This window comes from Cyrtonyx montezumae, unplaced genomic scaffold (assembly GCF_038088225.1).
Source record: "Cyrtonyx montezumae isolate F1298 unplaced genomic scaffold, pur_monq_1.0 scaffold_3, whole genome shotgun sequence".
Taxonomy (NCBI): domain Eukaryota; kingdom Metazoa; phylum Chordata; class Aves; order Galliformes; family Odontophoridae; genus Cyrtonyx; species Cyrtonyx montezumae.
This window is the reverse complement of record NW_027072034.1, coordinates 84,754,008-84,777,621: the sequence shown is the minus strand read 5'-3', so window position 1 is coordinate 84,777,621 and position 23,614 is coordinate 84,754,008. Positions and strand designations below refer to the sequence as shown.

At 35.7% G+C, this 23,614-nt stretch overlaps 1 protein-coding gene across 1 annotated transcript in view; it reads left to right on the top strand.

The window, feature by feature from the left end:
• SPAG17 (sperm associated antigen 17) overlaps window positions 1-23,614 on the top strand; it is a 91,262-nt gene that overhangs the window by 34,328 nt on the left and 33,320 nt on the right. The window contains exons 14-24 of the mRNA XM_065742157.1: window positions 1,221-1,451; window positions 4,274-4,359; window positions 5,018-5,134; window positions 6,067-6,221; window positions 10,702-10,886; window positions 12,443-12,537; window positions 13,324-13,560; window positions 15,069-15,180; window positions 15,696-15,824; window positions 17,689-17,796; window positions 22,744-22,949. Coding sequence (XP_065598229.1) covers window positions 1,221-1,451; window positions 4,274-4,359; window positions 5,018-5,134; window positions 6,067-6,221; window positions 10,702-10,886; window positions 12,443-12,537; window positions 13,324-13,560; window positions 15,069-15,180; window positions 15,696-15,824; window positions 17,689-17,796; window positions 22,744-22,949 — 1,661 coding nt within the window. The remainder of the gene's footprint in view (window positions 1-1,220; window positions 1,452-4,273; window positions 4,360-5,017; window positions 5,135-6,066; window positions 6,222-10,701; window positions 10,887-12,442; window positions 12,538-13,323; window positions 13,561-15,068; window positions 15,181-15,695; window positions 15,825-17,688; window positions 17,797-22,743; window positions 22,950-23,614) is intronic.

Sequence of the window (23,614 nt, the reverse complement as noted above, 5' to 3'; positions counted from 1 at the left end):
TGTGTATTTACCAACGTCCTTGTCATGGAAGAGCTCGTGTACTTTAGGTAGCAGATTTTATTGCACAGGTTTTCAAAATGTATTCTCTGTAAGCTGCTGGTGTTAATAATGAACTGGCTTTTATAATAGTCTCTTTGACAAATCAGCAGAATACCTTCATTTCTTCAACCGTAATCACTTCTGCAGTTACCTTTTCTTGGAATGTGCCTACCACAATGACATACTCTGTAGAACAATCCCAAAGACTGCATAAATACCCCTAAGTATTTTTTAAAGTTTACTCTCCGGCTTCTAAGAAATACAAACATCACAATCTCTTTGGTTACATTTATGCCATTATATAAGGTACAGTATTTGGAGGTACTTTCCTGGCTATTCATTCCCAAAATCCCACGTGTTGGATTAGTTTACACTAGCTGCATTGTGTCTAGTTGTTGGCATGTTCATTTTAGACAGTGTGTTTTAGCTATTAAGGGGTTCTATATGATTGTAGCTTGCCAGCTAGTGCATATCAATTTTTATTATCTTCGCTCTTCCAGCTGTTAACTTTGATAGCAATTTCTTCACTTTTATCAAGAAGATAACTGATATGAACAGGAGATGATATAACCAACATTTTCAGGATTTGCAATGTCCTTGGGTACTTAACTACCATAAGGAGAAAACATTTCAAACTGAACCAACTTTCCTAAAATTCAATCTTTCTTGTGATTGTTGTTGTTATATGAAAACCAATACAAACAACCATAAATAGCATTTGTTGTCTTTACACCTTGAATTCTTGTTTGTAAAGTGTGTGTAAAATTTTGTTTCAAGGGAAGAAAAAACATTTTAAAATTTGCTTGAAGAGTTACTTTAAAAAACTTTAACAGTAATGGAAGCCCTTTCATGAACTAGTTGTTTAACTGGTTTGATAAAGTCTATTCAGTATTTTAAAATCAACATAATTTATATAAAGTTAATGAGCCACGAGGTCTTCAGTTGTAGGAAGCACTTCATTTAAGATGGATTAACAGTTAGGTGTATCATTTTGCAATTTGGAAGCATTCAGCTTTGAATGCAGTATAGAATGTAGCTGGCAGAATTTGATCCAGTACTGTTAAGGAAATTGTTTTTGGGTTTTGCAGAGTTGCCAAGAACAATATGCTTGCATAATTGTCTATTTATCTTCTGCTGAGCCATAAGAACATTTTCAGTTAATGATTGTAATTCTTATATAGAACTTCTGAGTTGGGCTGAAGTAGAAAGAGCCTTCAGAGTGTTTACTTTTGAAAGCCTGAAGCTGACTGAGCTGAGTGACTCTGGACTCCTGGAGAGCTCTGGATCTCTGGTTGGAGGTGATTCTGAAGTGTCTTGTATACCCTGGGATAATCCAGCCAAGTTTGCAAGGCAGCTGAGAAAACTCTTCCTTATGGAAACGAAACTTAATGGGAAATCACCAGGAGGCTCTGGTAAAAATCTCTCTGTATTACTCCTGAAGAATTTGAATCTGCTATTTATTTTACCATATCATTTGCTGTTACAAGCCACTGATTTTTCTTCCTTGTACAAATCACTGAATTTCAAATATTGTGTAGTCTGAATATTGAGTACATACATAAAAACAAAAATTGGCTTTTTTTTTATGATCTAACAGTTGATTTATGAACTTATTAAAATGGTGTATGTAAAAAGCTATGTACTAGGAGAACTGTTTTATTGCTTATGACATCAAATATATTTTAGAGGTATAGAATACCAAACATGAGTTTAAATACCTTTCTGAACGCAGACTCCTGTAAGCTATAATAGCTCCTGAGTCTTTATCACCTTAGTAGCAACCGTAGATTAAGGTTGATCATGATGCATAAAATTAATTAGATGGTGGATGAGTATTAGGTGTGGAAAAAATACATACCTTACAGATAAGGACTCTAGAAGATGATGTGAAAAGCTGAAATTTAAAAAAAAAGACTGTGCTATGCTTTGTAGTTACACATGCATATGCATCTTTTACTATTATTTTTCTTCTAGGCTTCCCTCTTCTTTCACATATAAGTAAATGGATTCACAAATAAGTAAATGGATTTTTACATTCAGTATCTTGGGCCAAATATAGAAGTAACAGGGAAAGAAGAATTATATGTCTTTGGTGTCAAAGAAAGTGAGGTTGTGACGAGAAAAGGGGAAATAGTTTCAAACTAAAAGAAGGGAGATTTAGATTGGATATTAGGAAAAAGGTTTTTACAATACTGCTGCTGACTCACTGGAACAGGTTGCCCACAGACGTGGTAGAAGTCCCATCCCCTATTCAAAGTCATACTTGAGCAAGCTCAAAGCAGCCTGATCTAGCTGTAGATGTCCCTGTTCATTGCAGAAGAGTTGAACTAGATGTCCTTTCCAACTCAAACAATTCTATGATATCGGGCCTAGCTTTATCTGTTTAAATGTCAGTGTCTAGCTGGATCTAATTGCCTCAATGTCTTCCTTGTAAAAAGAAGGAGTCTTTATCCTATGTTTCTTAAATCTTAATTCTGCTGCAGCATAGATACCTACAGCATCTAAATTGATAGGATTTGAATCTATCATCTCTCTTCTCACCTGAACTGCCGTATTTCTGCAATTCTGCTTTTGTTATAAATGGCATTTCTCAAATCTTAGAATCATACTGTTTGGAAAAGACCTCTAAGATCTAAGTTCAACAATCAACCCTTCGCCACCATGCCCACTAAACCACGTCTGTAAGAGTCGTGTTACTTGAACAACTTCAGGTACGGTGGCTTCACCTCCCTGGACAGCCTGTTCCAATGCCTCACCACTCTTCCTGAAAAGTTTTTCCTCATATCAAACCTGAACATCCCCTCTCATCCTATTCCTAGTTATCTTGGAGACCAACCCACCACCTCACTTCAATTTCCTTTCAGGTAGTGGTGGAGAGCAATAAGTTCTCCCACTCCTCCAGTCTAAACTATCCCTGTGTAAGCCTTGAGCCACCAGCTTCTCCAGGAGAATTCTGTGAGAGGTGATGCCAAAGGCATTGTTACTCTTCTACATAGACTACATCATGTAGTGAACTGGTTCAAGAAGTTGCATTCAAAATAAGTGATTTTTTTGAGATCAGAGAAAAAATATCAGATCAGTTTAATCTCCTACATCTTTATATTCATGGTATTGTCCATTCTCTGCTAATGTAGATGTTTAAGCAACCATCTTAGATAGGATCCCTTTGTTAAAAAGTTTGAGCAGAAAAAAATGAATCTTGCTTAGCTGCTTCTTTTCTGAAACTTGAGAACAGATTTTTGTTATTTTACTTACATGTTAGTCAGAATTCTAAATATTGTAGTTACAAACTGAACTGTCAACATTAACACTTCTGCAGCACAAGAGAAAATACCAGGAAGATAAAGCTTTTGCTGTCAGTTTTCTCTAACCTCCTAAAGGCAGTAAGTAAACAGATATAATTTTCCAGAGAAGCAGAGTCTAAGAATACATGTCTGGAAGATTATGAACCATTTATGAACAAATAATTTCAGGAGTATTTCTCTGGAGTAATATATTTCTTGTATATTTGCATTTGAATCAAATATTAGTGACCTCTGCCCTACATCAGGACATCAAGAATTCTATTGAAAGGAAATTATTTTTTAAAGTGAGAGAAAATATGGGAATATAGAAGTGAAAATCTCCATGTGATCCTATTCATGTCAGATGCCCATTGTAATAATGATAGTTTATCAGTCTAATCTGTGCATCTGAATTACTACTTAGATCCTTGGTAGGTTTAATGTTCTGTCATTAGCTTATAGATATCTACAAATCCAATTAGTTAGGTTTAAAATACATGGTTTCCAAGAATTCTAATATCAAAATAATTTATTTTAGCCTTTCTTTGTTATCTCTATTGTTATCTCTATATCTCTATTGTGAAGGAATACTTGTTTCTCAGGAAGTAAGCTGATAGCTGGTTCTTCACATGTGAATCTTGAGGACTCTTCTTAGAGTATTTTTAATCTTTTTTTTGCCAGGCAGAGCTATCAGAGGACATATAAAGAGGAAAATTTGAGTTGGACTTTCCTTCTTTCTTTCTTTTCTGTTCAGTGGTCTGGTAGTACTTATTGTCTATGGATTTCAGAGTCAGAGGTGATCATGTATTTAGAGCAGTAGCATCATAGAAGGAAACTTTAATTTGATGGCAATCTCATCAAATATACTAAGAAAATTACAGCACTATGACTCTAGTGTTTAGGGCTGAAATTTCTGGAACAGTTCTTAAAATCCAGTTTTCAATTTTTAGGTTATGCAGAAACAAATAACAAGGATGAAAGAGATGGTCTGGCTGATTCTGTTTTGAACAAAGAGTTGGATCTTTCTGTCGATCTGGCAAGTGTGATGAATTATCTAAACTGTGCTGTATAGCATGAGACAGCAGAAAGTGCTGTTAAGTATTGGGAAATGTTAATGCAGAATCCTTTGCAGTGCTGCACGCAGATGTCAATTTTGTGATGTTTGGGGAGTATGGACATCAATCTCTTTCTTTGAACTCTAATGTGATGGGCCTTGGTGTAGCTACTAATGGAAATGCAGGTTTTACTGAATAACAGGAGTCAAATACCTGAATGAACGTTCAAGAAAAATTAGCAAACTGTTTCAAACAAATAAAATGCGTGGTTTGGCTTCTTCAGAAACACCTGCTTGCCACACAGCCCTAGATAAATACAGCAATTTTAAAATTACTTCATAGTACCTGTCTAAATATTCGTAATTGCTTACAGCACTCAAAAACATATAACTTAGTAATGAAAATAGTTAAATTAGGTTTGCTATAAAAGGCCAAAAGCAAAATCCTTTGGGAGCTGCTGTTATGTTGTTTTGGGTTTTTTTATTAAATATTGCCATGTGGCCTACATGTATGCAGCATAATGCAATTAACTGTGCAGCAACATGTGATGCTGTCTATTAAATCAACACATTAAAGTTAATTTGATGCAATTGATACTAAGATATTGATAGTCATTATTTTATTTCATTGTATTTTGAGGCAAGTCTGGAAAATTATGGCCTGGAACAAAAACTGGAAGAAATAAGAAAGACTCAGAAACGTCGTCTGACAGACTGGAATTTTGCTGAGCATTTTCATCCCGATGTTCTTCTTCAGGTATCTGTGAACAGACAGTGTTATAGATTCAGTCATGTCCCAGAATGCTGTACGAAAAATTAGTAGGGAAATACACTGAATAGATAATTCCATTTTATTGCTGATGCATTTTCACCAAAGTCCATTGCAATCCAGCTGCTTTAAATCTTGCATGAGAAACAAGTTCATAATTGTTTTTTGTTTCATAATTTGGCCACACTGCAGCTGTTCTTTTTGGTATGATTCTTTTAACTGAATGTGTGTTGAAAAAGAATTATCTTACCCTTAGAGGTGACCCTCCCTGATCATTATGAGATTAGTAAGTTCACCATAGTTCAGATTTAAAAAGAATGCTTGTTGGTATTTACTTACTTCCATTTTATTTCAATTCTATTGCTTTGTGAAAGCAGTAGTTTAAAAGAAAGCTTTTTACTGCATATAAGTTGCATCCTGCAGACAATATAAGCATTGAAAGTGATGGACTGTACAGAACAGAGTGAAATAATGTAGAACACAGTAAATCTCGGAAACGTTCAGGTCACAGTAGAGCAAATTGGATACAAATGAACTTAACTGAGCTGAAAAACAGCTTGTTTCCTTTTTTCTGCCTCCTTTACAAGGATTCTGCTTTTATTTATTAATGTATTTATTTCAGTACTTATTTTTAAATTGTAAACAATTATGAACTATTTGTCTATTCTTTAACTGAATTTTTTCATTCATGGTCAGACTCAGAGGTGGAAGACAGTGAGTAGCTATTCTCCATACGGATAGTGGCAGAGTTTCAGTTTCCACGTGCTTGAACACCGTGGATTGCTACAATCCAAGTGTTTTGTGTACCTCCTGAAGGAGAGTGAAGTTCTGAAGTACTTTTTGCTAAAAGCTGTGCTGTCTACCATCTTCACTTACTACTGTATGCAAGGAGGCATGTACCTATCTTTCTTTACTTTCAGGTTCTTCATAGTGCAGCCCAGGAATATCGATGTATCGATTCCTATTATCATACACAAGATAACTCTTTGCTAATGGTTCTTCACAATCCTATGAATCAGAATCGTTTGTGCCAAGAGACTTGGGATGTTGCATTGCACTCTAATGTTGGATTCAGGTAATTAATTTTATCACTCTTGTCTCATTCGTAGTCTTTTTCAATTAAAGCCTGTATGGTCATGGAAAATCTTTGAAATTTTGCCCTGCATGGGCAAAGCTTTGAAATTAAAAGACATCACGATGTAACTACGTATATGAGGAAGCAAGGCACACAGATAGAGAGCACTACTGTATCAAAAGAGTTCTGATGAGATGAAGATTTTTATAGTGAGGATAGCCATACAGTAACTATGCATGAGTCCTTAATCACACAGTGTAAGAATATGATAATACACTCAAAAAGTCAAATTAGGTATATACCTCAAGAAAATAATGTTGATCTGGAGGAGGTCAAACTGTCTAAAAATTTAATTTTCATGTCTTTCAACTACAGTTATGTAAATGGTACAGTTGTCACACACAAAGTTTTTCTGAGAAAAGCTAGAAGCCCTTTATTTGATTTAGGTATTATTATCTTTTTTTCTCAGAATATCACATTCCTCTTAATTGTATGTGACTATCTGCTCATCGGTAAGAAGTATAAAAGTGCTTAATGGTGCTACAATTGGAACTTTTGCGAGTGGACCTATTTATTTTGGAATACATTCTTGCACTGAAACAGCAGTATAGTTTATGACATGGATTCAACTGCTATTCCAGTTTGTTGATCAAATATAGAATGTGTGTCCATGTACTGATATGTTAAGAAGCTATACTGCTATGGAGAGACTTCTGAGCTAGCTTCAACCATGACACAGTGGTGCTATGTGGATTATTGAAATTTGATTTATCAAATAAAGTTAAAAGTAAGTTATCAGTGGACAAACTATTTTTTTCATAAGTCTATCCGCAATTATCACTATCTGAAGAATCTATCCCATTTATCTGAATATAGGACTCTTTCAATATAACTTTTTTATATACCTAAGGATTTAAACAGGTTTTAATGCTAAGTAGGCAAAGTTTGGCTTCGTCAGGACATACTTTGTACTGGTTTTGCTCTTAGTCAGGAAACAATGTGTGAATCCATCTCAGTTTTCTAGGAATTTGCACTTAAATTATTTGCCATTAAAAGAGGCTGTTGTGATTAGCAGAAACTGTGACCAGACCCAGAAGAGATTTACCAGCAGACAGCGTTAAGTTCCTTGGAGAGAGATTATGGTTGTTTTGTGGTTGCTGGGCAATTCCACTAAATGCCTAGACAATCTTTTCTTTGTGTTTTTGTTTGTTTTTGTTTTGTTTTTTAATGTATATAACAGCTACAATCTACTCCTAAGATAGTGAAAGATTGTTAAGTATCTTGCATTCAAATAGACCCAGTTGAAGAACTAGTAGCATGAAAGTCCACTGCACAAAAGAATACTGGATCTGTTCACTTTTCCAGTTATTCCTTCCCTTCTTTGGGACACTGAGCATTAAGGGCTTGATTGAAGTTCCTAAACATGAACACCTGATGCCAGTTGAGCTGCCTGTATCTGATATCTACACAGGGCTGACATATCTGAGACCCACAGGAGGTCCATACTCTTCTGGAACGTATGCTGGAGACCAGGTCACCTCTTTACCTCATTCTGATGACCTACTGTTGTGTACCTGTAGGAGCAGATATGTGGAACCAGACTTCCTTGGGAAGCAGTTAGCCTTGGAACTACTCTTTCTCTCTGGGATCATAGAGCAGTTTGGCAGCTCATTTGAAGCAGCATTGAAATAGTAAATTCAAGGCTTGTTGCAAACGGGAAGAGCTCTTGAAACCTGCAAAACAAAAAATAATGAGTTTGCACCCAAAGAAGGAGTAACGCACACTCTCTGGCAAATAAACTTTAATTTTTCCTGAAGCTGTGCTAGCTATATGTTTACTTATTCTTCCAGATACACTGGAAACGAGACTTGAACATTAAATACAGCTTCTTTGTAGAGCATGCCAGCTTTGTTCACTGACCTTTCTTGGGGTTCTATTTCAAAGCAAGGCATTTCTAAAGAAACTGGCATGAAAGCTAACCAGAAGGTTTGATTTTACTCTTCTTTTGGAGAAATACTCTAATGCTCTCTGTCTGCTACTTAGTGCCTATGAAGAGCTGTAGGCTCTCATTTGATTCTGTTATGTAGCATCTGTACCTGCCTTTGCTCTGCAAAATAATTACCACATTTTCTGTCCTTATTCAACCTTTTTGCTAAAGATCATTTGAGGTTTCCAAAATATCACAGATATTTGCTAGTGTGTTTCCAAGCATCCTAACACTTCTTTGGAAGACTGTCTTTAAATACCTGAAGTGCTTCAAGCTGTAGCCTTTTTAAGCTTCCAGATCATGCTGAGTTGTCACACAGAAACCCTATTTATTAACATAGTTGTAGTGCTAGTAGTACTTTACTTTTCTGGCCTTTGATGGTTTAGTGGCCATGGATTAATTTTCCTTTTGTTAAAATTATTATCATTCTATTTTGGGGATTATATTTAGGAGTTACACTTTCACCACAGGGGAGATATTTGACTGCCTCTCTGTTATGGGTTTTCTCCATGTATGTTTACTCATTACTACTTTACTGTGATATATTACAGACCAGATACAAATACCCTGCTTTGTAGGGTTGTTCCATAATTAATCTCTGCAATATTGTTCTGTTATCTGCATACTTGAGAAATTACTGCCAGTCACTTGACTGAAAGTAGTTTCTTTTATGGCAAATTCTCAGTCAGGAAGGAATTAAATTTTGTGTATTGCAACAGTTTGATTTGGAGTTGGTTTTGCTCTGGAGATCTGTTACTTCTTCTCCATGGCTATAAGGTCCTATAGTTTATGTAAAACATCCAAAAAATGCAACAATCGAGGCCTTCAGAGGTCAGGCAGCATGAGATTGCCTGTGAAATCCAGTTAATTCTACTAACTGGGTCCAAAGGCATGAGCACATGTATGTGCAGTGATAGATGTGTAAAAACGCTTTGTTTTTGTTTAGAAGTGACCACACTATCAGAAAGTCAAGCAAATTTCAACATTGTTGTAACTATTCTTTTGCTGAAAGTGAATCTTAATGACATTTGTTTACTGTTTCATGGTAAGCACATTGCACAAGTTACTGGAAAAAATAATTATTTCTGAGAAATGATTCTGAGTCAGACATTGGCAGTAATGACATCAGAATACATATTAATAGAATATGTATTTTTGACTTTGAATGACTGTTTCATTGCCCTAAAATACTTTCCATGCGAATAATGTCATTTTTATTTATAACATATATTCATCTTCAAGCTATTCCAGTACTGGCAACTCTAGGTCTAGCCTAGCTTTGCATTTTATTTTCAGTACCTCTGTTTTTCTAACTTGTATTCTTTCCTTCAAAAAAAAGCAGGATTGCCTTGCCCTCTTGAATACGTGACCAGAAGCATCTCTATACAGGTATCTTGAAGCAGGCTCTACACACACGCTAGGAAGTAGTATATCTTCAAGCTGCACATCAGCTTTATATATATCCAGCCTGCATAGATATCTTACATATTAAGTCTCTGCAATGTGCTGCATAATGCTACAATAAGAAATCTGAAACTGTCATGAGATCAGAAATTGCTTGTGCTGCCTACATGTTCACAACCAAAATCTGTAGATACTACCATCGCATTAGAAAAGTAGAATCTTCTTGAACCCTTGAAGGCAAAAGTTTATGAAGATAAAATGACTTCTATACAAGTTTCTTTTACTTTTACACATGAAGAATTTTACTTTAAAGAATTATGGTAACACTCCAAACAAGAGATTGTGTAGTAACTGTATATGCGATTTTTGGGCTTTATTTTACCTTGAAAGCAGTCGTTCACAATGAACTACTCAGTAGTTTCAAATACCATTGAAAGACAAAACAGTGCAAGTACAGATGCTCAGCAAACTCTGCATCAGTTTATCATTCAGTGCTGACTTTAACTGTTATTTATCAATATTCTTAATTTATGCCAGGTTACAGTCTACTGATTCTCTAATCTGGATTTGGGTAATAATTTCCAAATGCCTTTCCTGTCATATTGACAGAAAAGAGCTAGAAACTAAACAGGGTAACACTCCTTAGCTGCCAAGCAAACAAATAAAGTGTATTCTAAAAGGCAATATAAATCAAGAGCAAATAAGAAAATAAATAGTCCTAGTGATAAAATACTGAGGAGAATTGGTCTCAAGCTTTCTTAAACTGAATGTCTATGTTTTCTGGATGTCTGGATTTTCTTTGATGGCTGGTGCTCTTTGGAAGACAAGTTTCTACTATCTCTTTGCAGTCAGGAGAACCCAAATCTCAAACATAAGATATTTTAAACAAGTATCATTAAGACAGAAGTACCAGCATCTGTATAACAGAATGACTCTTTTGTTTTTGGTTTTTCCCAACACAGTCGTTCTCTCAAAGATTACTGCATATTTACATAAGAAAACGAGAAGCCAAATGATTTTTTTTTTTTACCTGAAATCATCTTAGTGGAAATGGTATTGTAGTAAATAGATCAATATTATGCTTTTCAGGAACTATCTTGAGCTGATGGCCAACTCAATTGAAGACTGGGTGAAAGAAGAAGAAGTCAAATACCAAGAAGAGAAGATAGCTAGGGAAATGAAGGCTCTTAAACAGAGAGAAGGCTTGACTGAAGGATCATCTGAATTTTACCTCTACGCTGTCAAAAAGCTTGGCTTATCTAGGCAAGCCTCTAGTGGGTATCTTTCTGTTTTATTGTGGAAAATTCATTATTCATGATAAGTGATGAGACGAGACGAGAAGGATATACTTGAAGATATACTACTTCCTAGCGTGTGTGTAGAGCCTGCTTCAGGACGAGAGGGAATGGCCACAAGTTGCGCCGGGGAAGATTTAGATTAGACCTGAGGAAGCATTTCTTTTCTGAAAGAGTGGTCAGGCACTGGAATGGCCTGCCTAGGGAGGTGGTTGAGGCACCATCCCTAGCGCTGTTCAAGAAGTGTTTAGATGAGGTGCTAAAGGACTTAATTTAGTAGTTGGGTAGAGATAGTGATAGGAGGATGGTTGGACTAGATGATCTTATAGGTCCTTTCCAACCTTATGAACTTATGAACTTATGAACTTATGAGACCCAAAGCTGTTCATAGAAGAATCCCATATATTTTTAATAGGGCAAGCATGTCTTGTAATCTGTGTATACATAAACATCTTTTGAATTTAATTAAATACATGTACTTAAATACTCTGCATCATCCTTCATTTTGCAAACTTGTGTCCCTTAATGTAAATTTACATCTTCGAGACCTAGTTTTATTTAATGAAGTTACTGGAAAGATTACATGCAACTATGAATCTCTGTTATATGACTAAACATATGAAGAGATGAGCAGTAATTGAAGTTGGTGACTTTTTTTTAAAAGAGCAGGATAAAAGTTGGAAGTCAGAAACTGTGGACTAGAAGCTAAAACTGGAAACTGGAATTAACTAAACTGAAAACAAACTTTAATTACAAGCAGTGTTTTGGATAATGAAAATTGTAAGCAGTTGATGCAATAAATGTTGAGCAGGCAACAAAATCTTGAACACAAATATTGACAAAAGAGAGTTTTTGTCCAAATTGTCTATTTGTGTATTTGAATTAAAAATGATCTGTTATTTAGCCTTTACTAACTTTCTTTGAGTATCTGCTTTGAAACCTTCTGGTAATATAGCTTGAGAACTGAATGGACAGCTTTAACTTTAGGATCATATCTTGTACCCATGTTGCTCTCCCAGTTTGGGCTGAATTAGAGGTAATTGTATTGTCTGATATGGTGCTATGTTTTGGATTTTGGAGGAAAATAACATTGACAGTACCCCAGTGTTTCAGTAGTTGCTGAGCAGTGCTTGCACAAAGTGTTTTTCTGCTTCTCACACTGCCCTGCCAACAAGGAGACTGGGAGTGCAAATGAAGCTAGGAGGGAACACAGCAAGGACTGTTGACCCAAACTAACCAGAGGAACATATGACCCCCAGTTATGAATGCTAATTAATACTAGTTGTGAGATAATTTCTTATAATCTGAATGGCATCTTGTATCTCTAAAGATATTTAACATTGACTTTATTCTGCTTTTATACTTGCATGTTTTACTGTTTACCAATCTATATTCTATTTTATTTACTTGCATCTTTTTTATTTATGAACTTTTTCCTTTTTTTTTTCTTTTTTTTCTTTTTTTTTTTTTTTTTTTACAGTAATCTGATTTTCACATATTGATGATCACAGTTATTCCTCCTTCTTTTTTCAAAGTCAGCACATCAAGACTTGAGAGCATATTGGACACCATTCTGGAATCTCAATCCAGCAATGAAAGAAGTTATTTTATTAGAGAAGATTCTCTTAAGGTAAGGCAAAAATAGGTATGTTTCTGAAATGGGCTAAGTAACACTGACTTGCCAGAAAGGCATCCATTATACTGTGTAGATCTAGCTTAACTGTTGCTGTACTCCCTAGGAGGTTTTTTGGCTCTTCACAGCCATAGTTTATGTATGTAATCTTTTTTACAGTGTGCAGTGCTCTGCACTTAAAGTACTGCCACTGAAATGTAACTATGAAACGATGTTAACCAATTCCTGGGTACTCAACTTATCTGAAATAGCTCAAGTTAGGCATTAGCTTAACTTGTAAGTGTGCATGCTTACTGTTTCTTCCACAGTAATGTTAGTTATTATAATATGGTAGCCTGGAAAATGTAAGATCTCTTATGTTGTATTCTTGTTACGTTAATAATTCTGGTGTTAATACCTCTTTCCTTTTTCTGTAAAGGAATAAAACCATTTTATCTCACATTTTGGGAATAAATTCAGTTAGTGATTCGTTCTGATATGGTGATAAACATTGCAGAATTGTGAACTACAAAGTTAATTATTTGCTTATGATGTGTAAGATACAAATTATCACCTGATACATCTCCTGTGATTGAAAATGACTGATCCTGTGAATTGAATGTGCCATTAATTTTATGCAAAATATAGTATGTAATGTTGTAAAACTGTAGACAGGCTTTAAAAATATTATTAACTCTAGAAGATCAAAGGAACCTGTTATTTTGCATTTGTTTACTCATATCCTTTTCTCATATGAAATACCATGAATTATAAAGTAAACGGAACTCCTGATATTTAATTCAGGCTAGTAAAGAGAAACAGAATCAGTTACTAGAGGAAGAACAACTTAAGGAAGAGAATAAAACAAACAAAGAAAATTCGAGTGGTAAAACGAAAAGACAGGAGACAGTAATATGTGAAGAAAGTGAAGATTCCAGTAAGAAATCTCCCAAAGAGAAGCTTAAGGATGAGCCAGCAAAAGTCCCTGAACCTGAAGAGTATCACAGCACCTCAGAAACACATCCTGAAAAAATTTATAAGGTAAAGAGTCATATTATTGTACTATATTAGGAGAGTGTTGCCTGTTTATATATAGCCAAGATTTGCAAAGCTACAATCTGTTATGAGACTGAATTTCAGAACTAATTAAGCATAAGTAGGTCTGACTTAATTTTTAGCATCAGATTGCTTTCTAAAAGTTTTGGAAATGCATTTTCTGGCATTTAAGACTATCTTACACAAGATTTGGATGTTTTTAAATGTATATGACATAAACACAAAGATAAATTTATATTGTTTTTGTGTCCTTGGCTAATATATTCATGGGACGAATTTTGCCTAAAGTAGTGTCATTCATGGGAGAGAGTAGGAAAAGGGAACATAAAGACCTGTTCCAATTCATTTATATGGGGACTGCTAGACCTGGCTGAAGTTTTGGCTATCCATACTGGAAATCAAGTAAAAGGAATCCACTGTTTCTTCCATTTCCTGTTTCAAAATTCATGTCCTTGGAGTGCCATAATACAAAGCCTGTTACACTAACAGATAGATATTTCCTACTGGGGGAACTCTTTACTAATTGTAGCCAAACAATTTTTAGGCAGTTTGCACTGGATTATATTTACAAAGTAAGCCTTACATCCAAAACTGTAATTCCAGGGTTTTCTTCTCACTACACACCAGGAAACTATAGACATGCAAAACAAGGAGGGCTGAACTGGATGATTTCTGAAGGTCCCTTCCAACCACTACAGTTCTGTACTGTAACAGACTAGATAATCCAATAGCAATTTAATGTTTCAGTACTGGAAAATGACAGTTGCAGATAATATCCTACTTCTCCTTGAAGTTTTCTGGACATGAATCTGTGAAAAAAGATTCAGATTCATGAAAGTACTTCTCCTATTTTTATTACTTACATCTCTTTGAAATTGAGGAATGTAAATAAGGAAGTTCAAAATTCCTTTATGGCACAAAATCCCATTTTCTAGATGTAAACGATGGTTATGTACTGCAGATAAACTGACCTTCCCGTGTCAGCATTCTTTAGTCTAAACTTGCTTGAGTACATGTTACACATCTATGATTTTGCTGTTTTCTAGTCTGAACTTGCCTGAGTACACTCAGTGTCTGAATTCCAAAATCTAGGGATGGAAATCAGAGTCCTTGTCTGGTTTGGTTCTGATGTACAAATCTTATGGCATTGTATTTGTATTTTATTTCTTTGTACTTGGCCAGAATTTTTATTTCCCTATTTTATTTATTAAGCCACAAGACTACTTGCTACTTTTCAGTTCCCACAGTTGCTACCTACAACTGAATAATGAGATTCAGCACTGACGTGAAACAAGCTACTTCAGTTAAAAAATGAGATATTACTCAGATTTGAGTAACATGCCATATATTTGTTGAAGTCACAATTCCATTAATTAAATCTCTAAACAAGAAGTTTTAATCAGAACAATGTTAGTGTGATTATCTGTCTTTTGCCTCTTTCACAGCTTCTGCCTTTCTCATTTACCCATAGACTAAAACTTGTGTTTTTTCAGTTTCTTGGTTACAACACAGGGGAGAGTCTTATTCAAGTATCTGGAATAAATCACTATCTTTTCCCATCTGACGGAGGACAGATTCATGTAGAGAAGATAGGGTTTGTAAAAGGTGATTCTTTTACTCTTAACACTTTGCTTTGAGACAGTTAATAACAGATGTCAAAGTTTCCTTTATCCGTAAATACTTATTCACATATCAGTAGTAGAAATTCTGTTAAAAGAGTACTGTATAATTCCATGTTAGATTTTATTACCACTAAACTGTAAGTTTTGCTGTAGTAGGTTAACAATTCATGAAGTATCAAAAATTAGAATTATTCAATGGCAGCCAATGCAATGCATTCCACGAATGCATATCCCAGTCACCTATCCAGTGTGAGTAACATGGTTGTTCCAGTCTATCAGTTCTAATTGTCAGGATGTCTTCTAGATATTTATTAAGGTAATTTAAACTCAGATAACCTCAATTTCATCATCTTTGCCTAATAATAAGGAACTGGATATTCTTCTGGACAATTTTATTTTTGTATGACTTATTATAGTTGCAAGTGCAGGCTTTTCTAGGGGGCAGAAATCGGTACTGTAGCCTAGTGAATGCAATAACAGTATTCCATTGCTTTGTAGGTCCAACTTTGGTAAAGGTGAAAGTGGTAAAGGACAACCACAACTTTTTCATTCATATCACAGACCCCGAGGAAAACTTAACAGAAACTGAAGTGCAAGAAAATAACGAAGAACAGAAAATTGCACCAGGTTAGTGGGTCGATGTCACGGATAAAAAGTATTTATCGTTTGATATATTTAGTAGTCAGGTGTAAACCTTATCAACTAAAATAAAATAAATTCCTAATTGCAAAGAGTAAATGGGATCAGTGTTGCTGTGAATAGATGCATACTTTCAAATGAAGAATGTGAGCAAGAATATATGTTATTAGGTGTCATTCAAAATTATAAAGATATCAGAATGTCTGTGAATGTGAGATTTAAGCAAAATGTTTAGCTATTAGCAACACTCATCCAAAAAAAAGTAGAATGAATGTGTACTTTTCTGGTCACTACTACTTTTTTTTATTTTTATTTTTTTTACAATTTACTGACCAATCAGAAATCCAGAGAAGAGGTAGAGTTTTTTCTTTTTTTTTTTTTTCAGTGTCCAGTTTTTCAGTTGAAATCTGTGGGGGAGTCTTGGAAACTTGCAGATCTAGTACAGCCCCAGCTGACTGGTGCTGAAATAGTCTTTGAACCCTCTGAGTCAGGAGATGACAAAGATAGCAAAGAGGGTGCTCTGTCCTCACCTCAAACTGTGTTATTTGGAATGACAAATTACAGAGTGAGACGACTCTTTGTATCTGAGATCAGAATAAGACCCAGTCACTAAAAATCAAAAGATTAATATTAATCCAGTTTGCTGACTTAAGCATCATGCAAGGCGTAGAAATAAGCATAGTGCAGGATAACAGATGCAAACCACTTTTTTAATCAAGGAAATCACTGACAAGATTCACCATTCCTTAAGAGAATACTCATCTTTCGTATAGGACTCCTTCTGATCTTAATATGGCTTGGGAAAGTCTAAAACGTCGCAAACTGAATTCTCTTTACTATATCCAGAATTAATTTCTGCTCTGAAAAGTCTTTCCCCTTTGAACTGAGTCTTTTTGTGGGATATACTGCTGAAGAATTAGTGAAGAATATTCCTCAGGACCTTTGATGTGGAAACAGATCCTTTCTGCATTTCAACAGTATCTGTTACTTGTTGGCATGTTTCTAAAAGATGCCCACAAGTTTTGAATCCCAGTCCTTTCTGAAATCTGAGGGTGGCTCCAAGCAGGAAGGTGGTCTGTAATTATTTGTGTATGTATTTATTTTCCCTAAACACTGTAGGATTGCTTATGGAGAACTGGAGAGTATTGGAAAAGTGTAACTTCATGTAGGAGTGTTAGTTCTCTTACTCTTCACCATTAGAAAGCATCTTGTTCCTTCTTCTCTCCTTGTCAGCAGCTGCCAAAAGAGAAATAATAGTAGGGTGGATGAACAGAAATGTTACATCCCTTCCACAGATGAGATATTTCTTGTCTGCCTTTCTGGAAGTTGTCATATGTCGTTTTAAGGTCTGTCAAATGACACTTTCAATCACAATGTATTAGCATCTCAAACCACTTGTATTCATTCAGCACCAATGGGAAGCTTTCTTCCTATCAAAACAGTAATCCTCTGAGTGATAGAATTGATCAGTTCAGCATTATTGTCAGCCAAGAAGGAAATGAAAATTCTTGACTCCAGAACTTGTTTCATTTGTTGTTTAAATTCGCATGGACTTTTCACTAATTGTTGCTGTTAACTGACATAGCTAATTAGTAGAGTAACTCATAGAGTGCAGATGAGAAACTATAGGTACATTACACAAAACTGACAACTACATACATACTACCCTATGAGTGGAATGACAGGCAGTGCTTTACAGGTATCACTCTTACAAACTTTCCCCTTCTCTATATTAGTTAAAACAAACAGGTTACTCATCTACATTAATGTGACATTGTTCAGATCAGTCACTGGTTTGCAGGTCAGATAGTTCTGCAATGTGTTGCTATCTTTAATTTTTTTTTTTTTAAAGGAAATATTCAAAAGAAAGCCGTGAGCAAGTTTGGATCTTTTTCAGCCACCTTGGAAAATGGAATCCAGCTGTCCCTGAGCTATTACGGACCTACAGGGAAGACAGCAGGTAAAATAAGCAAATAGAAGAGGATATTTGAGAACCAAAGGGGGAATTCTTTTCCTTCTTTTTTTTATTTTTTTTCACACACCCCTTAGCTCAGTAATTTGTTGCATGCAGGTCTGCCTTTCTTAGCAGCTGTTACCACATGGTGGTATTTTCAGCAAGGCTTGAGATGAGATTACATTGTCAAGAATATTCTGTGATTCAAATTGCAAAATGGAAGGAGGTCTCCATGCCTTTTTACTTCACTTACTGTGAAAACAGAGCAGTGAAGGGAGAAATTTGCAAGTATTGTTATTAAATAGTCCAGCAAAATCAGTGAATCAATTTGAGCCAAAGAAAATGTGATTTGTTGAGGAACCTTTTTGGTTTTCCAAGAAATAATATTTTTGTTAACTTATATAGGTGATTATGGAATTTTCGTTTTATGTTAGGAGTTGGAGTCTAGGTTCTAGTTGTACAGTCATAATGAGGGATTTCTCTCAGCTTTTCAATAAGCACATTCACCAACTGGAAGCAATTGCTTCATAAAACCACAGTGAAAATAGCATCTGCTTTTACCAAGAGCTTCTTGTTTCCATTGCATTTGAAAGGCCACTGAAACCATCACATGGATAAAAATGAAACCCTCTTCTGATCAGAAAATGATCCCAGCAGTTTTCAGTTCTTAAAATATGAAACACTTAATTGAATGCACCTTTGTGTGGACCATAGTAAACCATTCAACTATATACTCAATTTTAATTATTCAAATACATTTTTCAAGTGATTTTCTAAAAAATAACTATTTAAAATTGGGCAAATATAGAATCCACAATATAGTAGACTGAGAACTCTTGTATTTTGGCAAAGGTGAGTTGCCTAATTAAACATCTACATATCAGCTGTGATGTTCAGGCTTTTTTCATGTATCCAATAGGCAACCTGCTCTACATTAGGGTAATCTTTGCCATGCTGAGCTTTAGTGCCACACTGCTGACTGGCAGTCTTGGAGCATTTGCAGTTTTCCTGCAATCACTTGCTTATGCCTACATTCCTGTTGTGGGTGTTTGTATCATAAGTACTCAGAAACATTCTAACCAGAAACATCTTGATTTAGACTTTTCTTACACATCATCCATTCCTTATGTAGAACAATAATGGCATGCAATACAAAGTTTCTCTCCGTGGTCTGGTTAAATTGCATTACTGAAGTCATTTTCTGGACTCTCTCTTTTCCCCTTTTTTTTTTCTTTCTCATTTTGTTACTTCTTCAGATAAGAAAAGGCCTCAGATTGTTTCTCAGTTTTGTGCAGCTTTTCATTTCTTGGTTAAATTTTAATATTTAACTCTTAAGGTTAAAAAAAAAAAAAAAGAACTTTTAGTATATTTTTTTTCTCTAGCTTGACCCAAATCTAACTTCAGACTTAGGAAGTAAGCTTTTCAGAATTTTGATGCACTGCTTGAGCGCTTCTGAAGTTTTTGCATCTGGATGTTGTGTAACCTGTGCAGTTGCTGTTTGACCATTGATGAAATCCTGACAGTACAACTCCCAAGTGCTAGTTTTTGTGTTAAACAAGAAAGGAATCTTCCCTACTCTGATAATCCTCTGGAATTTCCCATAATTCTCAAGATTTCTGAAGACACTTCCTCTCTGTCACAACAATCCATTCTTCCATTGCTACTGTCAGAAAGTGTGTCCTCTTTTTACAGGACAATCAGAGTATAAAAGTAGATTAAATGCCCTCAGGAACTGAGAGCCTATAACAGCTTTTATTCCTAAATTCAGCACTCTGGAAAGTAGTGTTATCTGAAACTAAGCTTGCTCCACTTCACAGCACCCCTCACTATAGATAAGAGCTTGTTTGTATCTAGTTTGCAGTGGTCATACAAATATTTATACTAACCTGACAGGATAGATCACATTCACTAATGATTTTAAAGATCTGTTGCCTCAGAGTCCTTCATTTCAACTATCATGCCTCTCAGTAGAGAATTACCTCAGTCCAAGTTTTCATCAGCTGTTTTTAATCATCAGGTACTTGTAGATTGATACTACTGCTAGTTTATTCCACAGTCATGGTCACTAATAAATTTAAATCACAGCAGTCTCCATTGAGAACGTTAAACTTTTGTATTTTATATAATTAGTTGAGAACTTATCACTGGCATATTTGAAATAAAACAGGTTTGTTCATCTTTCCTCAGACTTCCAGTGAACTGTGGAAGTCACACATCATAAATTTCAGTACCTGAAAATGGAGCTACCTAACAAAGTATCAGATTTGTGCACATCAGCCATGCGTCATCTAATGAAAATGGGGACTTAAAAGTCCTCATGGTGATCTAAATTTTCTTGTTAGGCTAAAGGCTATGGATATATTCAGAAATTGGTGCATTTCCCTAATGCTAGCACCAAGACAGATGCTGAGATTGAAGAATTAGGTTAAAATCTGGGGTGGGTGGTGTGTTTTCTATGGACTGCTGATTACATGATCTTCTGGTGATGATAGTTTCTTCCAGTCTTAGACTGTTAAATTTTGTGTCACCTTTGCAGTTCCCATAAACCCAGAATTATCCATAAGGCAAATGTTCTTGAGCACACAAACAGTTTTTCTAGTTAATTAGAATCTTATTTTTGAGGTGTTCTAAACATTTTCTTATCTGCAGGGCTAAAAGCATCTAAACCAAAACATTCCTGGAAACTGTGCATGTAGTAGGCACTGGGCCTACCTTTTATCTTGTTGAGCCAAAGATGTATTAACACTTCGTCTACATTGCAGAAAATGCTGTAACCTCACACCAGAATAGTTTTATTAACATGCTTCTGTGTGTATTTTTTTCTCCTTTGTCTAAATGTAACTTGGCTTGTTAATGTTTTCTTTGCCTAACTGATTAGTTTTTCACATGAAACTACATTGCTTATTATAAGATGCAAAATTTAGAAGTAATTTTACCAAAAAAGAATTTTTGAAAGTCTTCCAAAAGACTCTTTTGCAATGACTGACTTGTTAAATCTCAGAGTTTCAGAAACTACCAAGCAAATTAAGATTGCTATATTTGTTTAAATTTTAAAAAAAGATTTTCAAAAGCTGTTTTCTGAGATAATGATAGAATCATACAATGGCTTGTGTTGGAAGGGATCTCAAGTTCCCACCCCACTGCCACAGACAGGGTTGCCAGCCACTGGATCAAGTACTAGATCAGATTGCCAAGGGCCCCATCCAAACTGGCCTTAAAACCACTAGGGCATCCACAGCCTCTCCAGGCGGGCTGTCCCAGCACCTCATCACTCTCAGTAAAAAACATCTCCTTGACATCTAATAGAAATCTCTCTTCCTCAGTTTAAAACTATTCCCCCTTGTCCTGTCACTATCTACCTGTGTAAAAGTTGTTTTCCCTCATGTTTATAAAACTCCCTCCAGTATTTATACTGGAAGGCTGCAATGAGGTCTCCCTGCAACCTTCTCTTTTCTAGGCTGAACAAGCCCAGTTCCTTCAGCCTATCTTCATAGGAGAGGTGCTCCAGCCCTTGGATCAACTCTGTGACCCTCTTCTGGACCCTCTCCAAAAGCTCCAAATCTTTTCTGTGTTGGGATCCTCAGGCTTGGATGCAGTAATCCAGCTGGGGACTCATGAGAGCAGATTAGAGGGGAACAGTCACCTCCTTGTCTCTGCTGGCCACCACTCTTCTGATGGAACCCAGGATACCATTGGTCTTCCAGGCTGCAAGCACACACTGCTGGCTCATGTTCAGTTTTATCCAGGATCCCTAAGGCCTTCTCAGCAGGGCTATTCTCAAAGATTTCTTCTCCCAGTTTGTATACATATCTTGGATTGCCTAGACCCAAGAGCAAAACCTTGCACTTTGCTTTGTTGAACCTTATTAGGTTCACAAGTGCTCACCTTTTGAGTTTATCAAGGTACCTCTGGAGAGCATTCCTCCCTTCTTCTGTATCAACTGCATCATTCAGCTTAGTGTCATTGGCAAAATTCCTGCAAGTGCATTCAATCCCATCATCATGTCATTGATAAGGATGCTAAAGAGTACCAGACCCAAGACAGACCCCTGGGGGATACCGCTCATTACTGGCCTCTGCTTGGACATGGAGCCATTGACCACAACTCCCTGGCTTTTAATGATTTGTTCTTTGGTGTTTTCAGTACTTCATCTATGTGGCTGTGGTTAAGATATGAATTGCTACTCCACAAGGAGTAGCAAATTTTCCAAAACAGACAGGAATTCAATTGCTTCAATTGTCCAGATGGACAACAAGGTGCTATTCCATGAATCATTGTCATGGGAGAAAGACTGCCAAGTAAGAAGAGGTGATTAAAAAAAAATGTGTGAAAAATTTTTAGCAGTGACAGGGTTTTCTTGTTAAAAGGAAGTATTAGTTTGTTCAAACCAAAAATGTTACACTGAAAATCTTATTTTATATTATTTTCAAGTCAGTGTTTTGAAAGGCAATACACGTACTTCCTGTGAACATACTTATCAGGCTGCTGTAATGCTTGACTTTTAAGAAGTGGGAGAACCTGAGAAACAGAATCTTTCTGATTTGTTGAAGCAAAACAGAGCTATGAAGCCCAAAATTGCTGGAGTCAGTCCATGTTCAATCCACCAGTGATAAAGCATAGTAGTGGTGATCTTATCTTAGGCACTAGACTCAAAATTTCTTCATCTGTGTATGTATTCTGGAGCTAAAGCAGAATAAAAAAAAGTTGTATATTCTATTTTGAGACTGAATACAAGCTAAAGGAAACAACAGTTTCAAGATTCCTTTTCAGTTGATAAGTATCCCATCTGTGAAAATATTTTCCAAAAAATATGTTCAGTCCGTCTATCTGATATCATTCAATTCTTTATTTCAAAGGTAATATTTAAAGTATAAAATCTTGTCAGAACTGAATGTAAAAATGGACATTTGTGAAACTTCATTGCATTAAAAATAATGTTTTTCCCTTTTTTAGATGATGAAACAGATCCTGTCTTAGCAGCAATTCTGAACATCCCTTCTGTTCATATTCCAACTGTTCCTCCTTCCACTACCTCAGCTTCAGAAAAAAAAGACAAGTCAGTCAAACAAAAATCAGGAAAATCTCTGCCACCTACAAAATCAAACAATAGCAGAAGAAGCTCTTCACCACTGGACAACCACGAAAAACAACAAGGAAAAGTAAGAAAACAGACATTTATCCACTGAATGTTGAAAACAAACAAAAATTTAAATATGTACACTTATGTAATAGACACAAATATTCTTCTTAGAGGATTTTGAGAAATGTTTTAATGAATTCCTAGTAATTTATGATGCTAAGGGTATGTTTTACTTTTCCAGTTGTTCTCAGGTGAAAATATTGGCAGCTGTTGATTAAAATAGTCTTTAAGGCTTTGTGATGTAGAGCAGTGTATCCACATACTTATGTTGATTTTGGTTTTGCAGTTATACCTGTTACATTCTGACTGACTAGAACTGCTCTAGAAATTAGTTTTTACACAACATCACAGAATTACAGAATTATAGTGCTTAGAAGGGACCTCTAGATCAGCTTGGCCAACCTTCTTGCTAAAGCAGGTTGCCTACACTAGGTCACACAGGAGGGTGTCCAGATGGGTTTTGACTATCTCCAGAGAGGTATTCAATAGACTGCTCTCTGGGCAGTCTGTTCCAGGGCTTCATCACTCCCAGAGTAAAGAAATTCTTCCTTGTGTTTGTATGGAACTTCCAAGGTTAAATCTTTTTTCTATGTTTATTATTATTATTATATTTTATTTTTTATTTTAACAGGATAGGAGAACTTCTCTGTTCTTTCTGAAATCTGTATTGAAAAATCTTCAACC